General features: G+C 35.8%; 1 protein-coding gene across 15 annotated transcripts in view; it reads left to right on the top strand.

The window, feature by feature from the left end:
• Positions 1–12,420, top strand: part of RALYL (RALY RNA binding protein like) — a 958,719-nt gene that overhangs the window by 865,413 nt on the left and 80,886 nt on the right. For all 15 annotated transcript variants that reach the window (XM_053559029.1, XM_053559028.1, XM_053559027.1 and 12 more), the window contains one exon: positions 10,478–10,591. In XM_053559029.1, coding sequence (XP_053415004.1) covers positions 10,478–10,591 — 114 coding nt within the window. The remainder of the gene's footprint in view (positions 1–10,477; positions 10,592–12,420) is intronic.

Genomic DNA, 12,420 nt, shown 5'->3' on the forward strand with positions numbered 1-12,420 from the left:
TCAACACTGTCAAAAATACTAAGAATCACTATTCAAATACCTTGTTTTTATCTTAGTGTGTGTAAAAAAATAGTTCCAGAAGCAGGAAGAGACTAATGCTACTTGAAACTCTAAAGTTTCTTGATATGCTCAGAATTTGAGTAAGAACTGGACTCAGCTAACAAAGTAATTAGATTTACAGTTCTCTACTTTTCCATTCACCTGTCTGTTCTATACATATATATGTATGAATTCCTTTTTGAATATTAGTAATATAAGAAAATGTGTTTTTGCAGCAACTCATTGGAGGGTCACCCTAACATGGAGTATATACAAATTTCTATTCCTCAAAATCTCCCAGTATCGAAAAATTTAATGACTTTTGTCTTACATGGGAATAAATAAATAATGCAATGATTTCTATAGAAAGGCAAATTGACAAAATCAGCTACTTGGAGAAATAACCTAAATTAACTTTACAGTTTGTCACTAAATTACATGTACCACAAGAAGCTATTCGTAAGTTCATTCCTAGATCATACATGGGGTTCAGTTTAGTCTTTAAGGTTTTGTGTGACAGATGTGACACTCTTGAGAGGAGGCTAATTCTGAAAATTGGACTACTGAATATAAACCAGAGATGATGAAAGAAATATATAGTGTTCTATATTTTAACAACAATCATTCGTGGAAATTCTGTATTCCAGAGTACATTTATTTCTCGGGAAAAAGGTAGATAAGTAATAGGTAGAAAGATAAATTATAGGCTAATATTTTATAAGGATTATCAATAAAATTGAAATTGTTTGAAACTTATTATAGATATATTAGTTTTTTAAATGTTTACTTTAATCAATTCTTAATATAGAAAGACAATAGACTAATCAATTCTCTGCATGTTTCATGTAGTTCTGTACATTTACAGCTCAATGCACAAAAACTAACTGTAGATTAGTAACATGTTAATGAAATATAAATCTAAATAAGATATATATAATTAGCATAACTAGAACATGATTGCATATTCTCCCAAGAAACATATTGGCAGACTATATTTTTATACCTATATGTATGTTTATTCACTGAAGTATATACATGTATGCATAAATATTAATTACTTGATAATACTTTTATAATTAGCCTGGTTTGGGGAAATAACAATAATTTTCAAACTTCTACGCTGCTGGTGGGAATGCAAATTAATACAGTCCTTTTGGAAAGATGTATGGAGAACACTTAGAGATCTAAAAATAGATCTGCCATTCAATCCTATAATTCCTCTACTAGGCATATACACAGAAGACCAAAAATCACACCATAACAAAGATACTTGTACCAGAATGTTTATTGCAGCCCTATTCATAATTGTAAATCATGGAAAAAACCCAAGTGCCCATCGATCCACCAATGGATTAATAAATTGTGGAATATGTACACCATGGAATATTATGCAGCCTTAAAGAAAGATGGAGACTTTACCTCTTTCGTGTTTATGTGGACGGAGCTGGAACATATTCTTCTCAGTAAAGTATCTCAAGAATGGAAGAAAAAATATCCAATGTACTCAGCCCTACTATGAAACTAATTTATGGCTTTCACATGAAAGCTATAACCCAGTTACAACCTAAGAATAGGGGGAAGGGGGAAAGGGAGGGGAGGGAGTGGGGAGTGGGGTGGAGGGAGTGAGATTGGTGGGATTACACCTGCGGTGCATCTTACAAGAGTATATGTGAAACTTAGTAAATGTGGAATGTAAATGTCTTAGCACAATAACTAAGAAAATGCCAAGAAGGCTATGTTAACCAGAGTGATGAAAATGTGCCAAACGGTCTGTGAAACTAGTGTATGGTGCCCCATGATCGCATTAATGTACACAGCTATGATTTAATAAAAAAAAAATAAATAAAATAAAATAAAAAGAAAGAAAAATTTGAGTGAAGTGTAGATGTACTATGTTGATCTGAGTAAATATTTCCTAAGGTACATATCATACTCTTTTATTAATAGTTGTTTCCCAGTACTTAATGATTTGAAAGCTTTAGAAGAGAAAATTAGAGTGGTGCCTGTGGCTCAAAGAGTAGAGCGCCAGCCCCATATACCAGAGGTGGTGGGTTCAAACCCAGCCACAGCCAAAAACTGAAAAAAAAAAAAAAAAAAAAAGAAGAAGAGAAAACTAATGTTATAGTTTGGATAGTGTGTCATTTTTTATTTCAGAATATTTAGTATGACCAAATTTTACTAAGGAGAAGATGAACATAAAGAAAAATATATTAATGGGATAATTGGCCAAAGATAAATACTGATAAGCATTTAAAATGGGTTACTTTTTTAAAAATGTATATCGCTGTTAGGTTTTTCTGTCCCTTTTTGAATCAACTTTAACTAAAACTATAATCATCTTGCTCTGTACTACACTTTGGAGTCATCCATTATCTTGAGCAAAGTGTGTGTATATATATATGTGTGTGTGTGTGTGTATATATACACACTTTGTTTTTGAGGTTTTAGAAGTGAAAATATCATTGGCTATAAAGGTTAGAGAAGGCTTAACAGGGGAATTTTTAATTGATTTTAGAAGAGTAAGTGAATTTGGAAAGATAGAATCAGAGAGAATCTTGCCTTCTAGGAGGCAATATCTGGGTAGGAAAGAGCAGAGGCTTTGCTGTCAGATTACCAGCGCAGAGTGTATGTTCGGCAGTACTCTACAACAGTGTTCTTGGGACAGACTTTGACCTCTCTATGTCTCTATTTTCTGTCTGAAAAATGGACATAACAGATGTGTATCCAATAGTTGTTGTAAGAAATAAATTATTCACATATGTAAAGTTCTTAGGCACAGAGTCAATGTTCAGCGAGATTAATTATTACTATTATTATTATTATTACAGCAGAACATAACAGTTAAGAGCAAGGAATATAAAATTGCTGCACCTGAAATCCAATAGTGGCTCTGCCATTTATTAGCTATGTGTTTTAGGGCAAGGTGCTTTGAGAGTAGTAATCTTGCTGCCGTCTCTGCAGAGTTGTTGTGAGGACTACATGAGCTAACACACACAGCTCTCTCAGAACAGTGTCCGGAATTACATTAGTCTTAATAGATAATAAATTGTAATAGTGATAATAAGAACTATATTATTATCTGAAGTAAAGATTTAGTGCTAGGAATATCAGTTAAGGAACTGAGCATATTATGATTTGAAAAACCAAAATATAAAATTGGATAACAGGATAATGAAAAACTATGGAGAATATTGAAGGGTTTGGATTTCATTCAGGGCCAATGTAAAAAATTCTCAGCTAAGCGCTACCTGATCATAACAATATTTTAGGAAATGCATATGACAAGTATGTCAGTGTGTAGAGCTACCATGGCAAAATACCCTGGTTTGGGTGGCTTAAGCAGTAGAGGTTTATTTTCCTACAGTTCTGAAGGCTGGAAGTCAGATGTGAGGGTGTCAGGGCTTGGCTCCTTTGGATGGACTTGAGGGAAGGGTCTGTCTCAATCCTCTCTGCCTAACTTACAGATGGTCATCTTTTCTCCACGTCTTCACATAGCCTTCCCTCTGCGTGTGTCTTGTCCACACCTTCTCCTCCTGTTAGGACAAGTGTAGACCCCTTTGTGCTCCACGGCATAATCTTCCCTCTGACCACAGGCCAGTTCATTTTCCTATTGTGAGACTTAAGGTCTTCTGCTTCATGCTATAGACATAAATCTAATCTCCATTTTCAATTGTAAATCCACTCAAGCTAATTATGCTTTGCATGGGGTATATTCTTAAACATTCTTGGAGCGTGTCTCTACTATTATTTTTGTTTTTTGCATTTTGCTTTTTGTTTTTTATACATTTTACAGTTGACTATGAACCACATGTTTAGAAATTCTACAGCTCAGACAAAAATCGTTCAAAAATTTGTTGAGTCAGTAAAACAGGAGACAGATTCTGGCCTACACTCCAGGGTCTAAAAGAAATCAGAGTTTGATGTGTATTTTCAATCTCTGTGATTTGAAAATAGACCGACCTTCTTTGCTTTCTGAAATCTGAAGCATCTTTCCACTCTTAGCTCACGAACTCATTCTTTTATGACGATTTTCACAGTCAGTTATCAAACCCCATCAAAACTAATTGATCTTTTCTCTTTGCCCACATAGTTGGCAGAAGTTCAATTAATCATTACCTACCACATGACAGGTACTAATTTTCCAAAGATGAAATAGACATGACCCCTGTGGAAATAATATTCCATAGACAAAAGAGATACAATCTTTCATTTTCAGGCTCTTACAGTCTAATGGGGGAGCAGAAAATAGACAATAGGATATCATTTTAATCTCAAGTAACTGGAGCTTTTTGCTAATTCCTTCATTATTTTATGTATCATATTTTCATATGTACAGTAATAAATTTCTTACATACTTTTTTCACTAATTATAAATGCTATGAAACCAGGGAGGCATTTCACTATGATGAGAAGCTCATGATTCAGGCTAAAAGGGAGGGGGAAAATAAATATAGATCATGATTTTTGGCATCAGGCAACCCACTCTAAACTCGATTTTCTTGCCTATTTTCTCAACATTCTTAAACACATTACTTAACTTGTCAAATTTTCATTGTTCTAATCTGTAGAGTAAATTTAAAAATAATGCCTTACGTATTTATCATAAAGATTAAATGAAATAATATATGTGCAGCTTCTAGTGAAATGCTAGATGAATGGATGCATATAGCAGGCATTTAATGAATGGCAATTGAATAAAATTCACTCATTCTCCATTTTATTTTCTCTTTTTAATAGAAAGAATGGGTATCGGTGTATATAGGCATAGATATTATGACTACATTCCACGTACATTTGCACATACATGTAATTTCTTTTTCTAGGAAATTCTGTCCATGGCAGGAGGATGACCAATTGCTTTAATTTATTTTAGCAAAATCCTTTAAATTATGGCCTTTGAAAACTACTCTCAAAACTGACAAATTAGCTTTTGCATATTAAGTTAGCTTAAAATGTATGAATTAAATAACAGAGACATACAGAATAAGAACCAAATGGATTGAAGTGACAGTAATAAAGATTTTCAGAAAACTACATTATAGAAATCAGTGGTCTTTATTTTTTTCTGAATGTGACTGCATTCGTAAAAGAAAAAACTAAAACTGGCTATTATTTTTTTTCACATCAACTGAAGCTGCATGGTACAGTATAGAGTTTACAGTCAGAAGATCTAGGTCTGAGACTGAACTCTACCTCTGCAAATGTGAATTTGGGAAAGTCAGGTAAATCATCAGAATCTCCAGTTCCTTATGGGTGAAATACTATATATAAAAGTGATTGATAAACTGATTTCTATGTAAAGTATATAGTTTTTATTTTTGACAATTAATGTATCAAGGGCTGAGGAGAAATAATAAAAAGAGTAGCATAAATTAATGTGAATTATTGTGAAAATCCATATGATGACATTGTTAAATCTTATAAATAGTTGATAGGAAGCATAGTGTCAGTAAGAGAGGGTATGTAATTATCTAGGCCAGAATTTCTAAGGCTTGGCACTATCGGCATTTGGGGTCAGATAATTCTTTGGTGTGGTAAGAGAGGCTATCCTGTGAATTGTAGGATTTTTAGCAGACCCAGTGCCCACTAGCTACCAGCAGCACCACCCCATTCCAAGTCATTACAGACAAAAATGTCTCAAGAGCTTGAAAAATGTCCCCTGCTGGGTAAAAGCAACCACTGTCAAAAACCACTGATCTGGACAGTTAGCTGAAGCTTCTTTATTTGTCCCGAATAGACTTGACCTGAAGGTAAATTGAAATATTTTCCCCATATAAATCAGAGATGCACACTTTTTTTTATATAGACAGATGGTATCATCCCATGTGCCTGATACCCTTTTTGGATTCTATCTCATGTCACGGCAAAAGCACAATAATTTTGTTGACTGTATCAGCATTGTAATAACATTTATCGCTAAATCAATGAACTCTATATAGAGAGAGCAGGTCTGAAATGATTTAACATGTTTTTCCTCTTATAAAAATACTATCAAGATAATTTAGGAAAAATATTTAAGATTTTCTGTGCGATGCAGCCTGACTCCTAGTTTCTCCAATGTCATTCCCTAATTTATCCTAGGAACTTTGTGATGTTTTTACTTATCACTTTGCTGATCTTGCTAAACAATTCTAAATTCAAGCCCTATCATCACCCACGGGAAAACAAGTTATACTCAACAGAACAATCACGATTTTTAGTATGATGATATGTTTGTTTTTATCTATGATTTTTTTTTTTTTTGCAAAGTGTTTTGTGGTAGAATTTATCCAGAGAAAAAGAGCAAAAGACAATTTTCTTTTGAAGATAGTACGACTGATGTCTTCTAAAACAGACCAATGTATTTATATGTGCTCAGCTACTAAAGAAGAGGAAGTAAAAACAGGGGCTCAATACAATCTACTGTGCAGTAGAGAAATTGTTAACAGTAGAGGGGGAATGTAGAAAATAGAAGCAACCAGGAGCCAAAGAGAGCGGCACATCAGACAGAGAGGAGCTCATTCCAGGAATTTCATCTAGAAACCAGGTGGAACAGCACAAAGCCATACCCTATCTCCAGACAGTGACTCTGCCTGACGATAGGTGGAAGACTAAAGTAGACCAGGAAAGGGGCAAGCCTTTTCCCAAGGGCAGCACTGAAGTACTGGAGTGAGATAGGGAACAACTTCCAAGGTTGCTCAAGAAGCAGCCTGTTGGGTGTCTAGTTGACCCCAACCTGCGACAGTGGCCAGCAAGGGAGACAGCGCTGAGGAAGGGATGAGCCTTTTTTTTTTTTCTTGAGACTGAGTCTCACTATGTCGCTCTCGCTGTGGTATCACAGCTCACAGCAACCTCCAACTCCTGGGCTTAGGCGATTCTCTTGCCTCAGCCTCCCGAGTAGCTGGGACTACAGGCGCCCGCCACAACGGGCGGTTGCAGTTGTCCTTGTTGTTTAGCTGGCCGTGGCCAGTTTCAATCCTGCCAACTTTGGTGTTTGTGCCTGGCGCAGTAACCACTGTGCTACGGACGCCGAGCCAGGAAAGGATGAAACTTACATCAAATTTAGTGAAAAACCAGAAGCCCAGAAGGACATACACTGTTCTATGTGCCGGTGGGGGTCGGGGAGAGGCAGCATGAGAACAATGCAGCTCCTGTCCTGTCTCCCAGAGTCTTTTTTATTGGATACATAACATAGTATACGTTCGAGGATGCACAGCAGTCAGCAGTCAAGGTTAAGAAAGAGAGGGGACATTACAGCCCCCAGGAAGGTTGGGTAAAGAGTAAACAGGAACATAGGGTGGCGGAACATCTGAAGAGGCCAGATAAAGATGTAACGAGAAGAGAGAGGACAGAGAGGAAGTCTCATCTCAGACAGACATCTCAGCTTCTCCAGCCTAAACTACTAGTGGATGGTCTCAGCTGCTTGCACTGCTGATTTCAGGGACAGTCACGCAGACATTCCCCTGACTGGGCACCTGCAGACTCCGTTCTTCTCAATTAGGAATACAGGGGTGGCCTGCCTACAGGCTACCCTGGCTGTTGAAGGGCCCATGGGGTCTCAGCCTATCTATTACCACAGCAGCCGTGCTTATTTGGGGGCCCATTTTTCAGGACCATGATGAGCGTTTGCTGCTCGCCATGTTCAGTATTTCCTGGAGGCCAAGAGCTAACAATCTCTTCAGAGCTATAATAGTCTAGCTCTGATCTTAGAAGGCATTCTTACAGTCTAGACCTGAGTCTAGACATAAAGGAAACCTTAGCTTCTTAAACACTTGTAAGTTCCTCCTAGGTGAGTCCAGAGTCCTAGTTGTTCTCTAATGCAGTTTCTATAAAGTGGGATACTGGTGGCTTATTGGTTTATGTTTTTTTTAAGGAGATAAACTAAAATTATTCAACTGCACTTCTGGGCTGAGGAATGGCTCTACTTGCTAAGAAATATATTCTATTAATTTCTAGCCATTTCTATTTCTATTCCATTAGTTTCTAACCAAGTCCTATTTCACCTGCATTGAAATCTAATGTTAGGAGATAAAATATTTTCTATTAAATCTGATAGGCTTAGGTAAAACTACATAATATGCTTCCATCAAAGGAAATAAGTATCATTCTTCAAAGCAGAATCAATTTGCAATTGTGACAGATGATGTTTCTCAAATTTAGCTGCAATTCCACATGATACTTTGATGTCTTTGAAGTAATTGACATATGGAGTGATTCTCTACTTTAAACTTTGTTCTACTTTTGGTTTGGTAGTTCAGAATAGAAATACTCCAGAGGGTCCCTGCTGCTTGCTGTTTTTGTTTTACAAACTACTTTGCATCAGAAATAAATATCTGATTTTTTTCAATCTGATTTTATAATGAAAAGTTTTCTCATTTTCATACTGGAAAAACTATGTTCTTCCCTTGAGATTTAGAGAATGATATGTATCTTAATTGACAAATAGCTCTACTTCAAGCAAAAATAGATTACAATTTGTTTTTGTTTTCTAGTTTTCTCAAGATTAAAGAATCAAGCTAAACACTTTAATTTTTTCAGAAATTTCTGGGGAGTATGCTGTAGAGATGATAATAAACTTAAAGGAAAAGTGACAGAAGAGAACTAAACGAGACTAAAAATAAGCATCTGAGATCCTGAGGCTCAGCTTTCAACTGAGATGTCATACCTAATAACCCACCGAAGGAAAGCTCAGAGGCAGGTGTAGCTAATGTATAGTGAGCGCTTTAAAATCTTCCATCTCTGATTATTGTGGTTCTCAGAAAACTAAGGAGAAAATGCAGTAAATTTTTCATAAATATAAACACATTTCATTTAATGAATTGTTCTTTAAATATAAGATTGGTCTTTTCTTTAAGCCCTTGTCTTTATAAAATATTGATTTTAGTTGGTAGTGGAATGTTAATTGTTGCTGCTTTTAACATCCATACTTGGCAAAATTAAAAGTTGTCAATCATATGTTAGTCCCTATTTTTTTTTAGTGTTTCTTTCTAATAACCACTGAAAATCTAGGATGAAAACCTCTACAATAAGAAAATATTAGTGAGAATTTCAGTGAATTTCTTTCCATGAAGCCCTAAGACCTGAAGATAAGAATGCACAAACCATTGCTTCATTTTTTTTTTTTTCCAGAAAGAGTAAAGGAAGTAGCACATTGGAGAGAGTTAGAAAGACTTTTCTGGTATCTAAGACATTTTCCTCAAAGGATAAATGCTATTGGCGTGGATGTGGAGAAAAGAGAACACTTCTACACTGCTGGTGGGAATGCAAATTAATATATTCCTTTTGGAAAGATGTTTGGAGAACACTTTAAGATCTAAAAATAGATCTGCCATTCAATCCTATAATTCCTCTACTAGGCATATACCCAGAAGACCAAAAATCACATCATACTAAAGATATTTGTTCCAGAATGTTTATTGCAGCCCAATTCATAATTGCTAAGTCATGGAAAAAGCCCAAGTGCCCATCAATTCATGAATGGATTAATAAATTGTATATGTACACCATGGAATATTACGCAGTCTTAAAGAAAGATGGAGACTTTACCTCTTTCATGTTTACATGGATGGGGCTGGAACATATTCTTCTTAGTAAAGTATCTCAAGAATGGAAGAAAAAGTATCCAATGTACTCAGCCCTATTATGAAACTAGTTTATGGCTTTCACATGAAAGCTATAATCCAGTTATAACCTAAGAATAGGGGGAAGGGGGAAAGGGAGGGGAAGGAGTGGGGAGGTGGGCGGAGGGAGGGTGATTGGTGGGATTACACCTGCGGTGCATCTTACAAGGATATATGTGAAACTTAGTAAATGTAGAATGTAAATGTCTTAACACAATAACTGAGAAAATGCCAGGAAGGCTATGTTAACCAGTGTGATGGAAATGTGTCAAACGGTCTATAAAAGCAGTGTATGGTGCTCCATGATCACATTAATGTACACAGCTATGGTTTAATAATAAAAAAAAAGAAAAAAAAAGATAAATACTATTTATATCCTTGTCTCAATTAATCCCCAAGGAGATGGACTAAAATACCATAGACTGCTAAAATATTCAGTATAATATAGTACCCCAAAGTAGTTAATAACATACCTGTTATAATTTAATTATTTCTTAACCTGAATCCATCTTACATTACAGATTTACTCTACTTACCCAAACTGAATTTGGCATTATTTATTTTATAAAATATTTCTAGACTCTGTTATCCCTTTGCATAGCCTTCAGTCAAAAGACATAGTAGCAAATGCTCATGTCACTGAGAATTCTTATTTGCAATTGGCAGCATCATCCAGTATTCCAGGATCACTAGAAGTAATGAGTAGCTGATAAAATTGAGAAGTGTCCTATGTGATCTGACACAGTCTTGAGAAAACCCAGGGTGCCTGTGAGTTGTGTCCAACGTGGGTCATGGTGCATCTGATGTTCTGTTGTTTTCTTTCTCCTCTCCTCTTCCAGTGAAATCCGATGAGGTGCAGACAATCAAGAAAGAATTAACCCAGATCAAAACTAAAATTGACTCCTTGCTAGGGCGCCTGGAGAAGATTGAGAAGCAGCAGAAGGCGGAGGCAGGTAAGTGAAAAGATCTGTGGCCACAGACAGGTCAAAATTAAACCCATGGAACACTGTCAATCACAGTGTAGGGCCAGAGAGATACTGGCCATTTTTAATAGAGATTAATACAGATATGTCAAAAAGTCTTTAAACCAAGAGTTACAATGATGGGACATGATTTCTTTACTTACAGAGGACATGAGCCAGTTTTTCTAAGATTCATACTAAAAAAAAAAAAATAAGTATTTTGTGGAATAACAAGTAATAGTTGAATCACAATTGTCAGTTTATGTCTCCCTATCATGTAACCTAGCATAAAATAAAATCAACTAATGGAATAACCCTATAAGGCTAAAATAATATCCATATTTCATTAAATTAACTGCAGCAAAATTTAACAGGTTTCAAAAACCATTATTAGAATGCCCGAACTTTAAGACCAACAGTGTACCCCTGGCCACCACGAGCCAGGTTATTTGATTATATTCTTTACAATGTAATGGCACCTCTCCTTTGAATTATCAGCCCTGACCATAGTGGTACAATTCTAACACTTTTTCCATATGGTGACAGATATGTTTTAAAATTATAGACTATGAGAACTGATACAAATTTAGAGGTAGGCCGTAGTTTGAAAACTGTGTTTTTCAAGGCCTTGGATGCCTCAGAGGCCTCCTTGGAGATGAGATAGGGGAGAACCTATAGGTAGATTAACTCATGCCTCCTCAAAACCCAGCTGTTGCTTTTATCAGTGTAGCTCTATCTGTATCTGTTTTAGGTATCAGAATTCAACATAAGACTTAATTGACTAGAATAGTTGCACTTAAAAACATAAACAATAGTTTGAAAGCCATTGATAATTCTAATCTCATTCTGCAGATGAGAAAGCAAAGGCTCAGGAAGGTAAATTGATTTTTCTCTAGTCACATATCTAGTTAGTGATAGACCTGGTTCTCAAACTCAGATCTTGTAAGTAAATCCAGTGTCCTGTCCAGTCTATGATAGCCTCAAACTCAGGTTGTTCCCCGCAGAGCCTGGTCCCGGGATTTCACTGGTGTGAAGCTGCCTGGTTTAAATCCCTGACTGATGAGAGCTGATTGGGACTTACGGCCTCTGCACTTCAGTAAATAGGAGAATCCCTATTTGTTGACTCTTATCCCTAGGGCAAAGACTCACTTTCTGGTGGTGAATTATGTAGGGCAAATGAATGAAAAGAAGCCAGATGTGAGATAGGGGACTAGCTTAATAAATGAGGGAAATGATGGTTCAAATCCTCATATACCACATACACAGTTTTCTTACTTATAAAATGAGGATAATAATGGCTCACTCGCTTTCTGAAAAACTAATAAAGTAGCACATGTACATTACATGGCATAGAGTTAAAGGCTTAATAATTGCAGCTCTCAGGTTAGCAGCAACACACACATATGTTTTCACACTTAAACATTTCCTACTACTTTCATACAACCCATTCTGGAATAACACAAACCACGTACCAAGCACATGGTAGATTTTTATTAATACTTTGTTAAGTTTGTATAGATGAGAAAAATAGATTAAATAGAATCATTTTTTTTTAAAAAGTTCTATTACAAATGTATTTTATATTCAGAAAAGGTACACTGCCTACATTTCATAATAAAGAAATTTAGATTTTGGAAAGTTTTTGTATGCTGTCTATGACACTAATCTAAAGTGCTGCTGTAGCTGAAACGTCCTATAAGGTTGCCTAAGTCAATATTTCCCTTGGAGGAACTTCTGTGAAATTCATTATTATGTAAAACAACCCTTACAGCAAAGGACTTTGATAACCAATTTGCACTTCAGTTTAAAGGATTATGGAG

This window comes from Nycticebus coucang, chromosome 13 (assembly GCF_027406575.1).
Source record: "Nycticebus coucang isolate mNycCou1 chromosome 13, mNycCou1.pri, whole genome shotgun sequence".
Classification (NCBI taxonomy): Eukaryota; Metazoa; Chordata; class Mammalia; order Primates; family Lorisidae; genus Nycticebus; species Nycticebus coucang.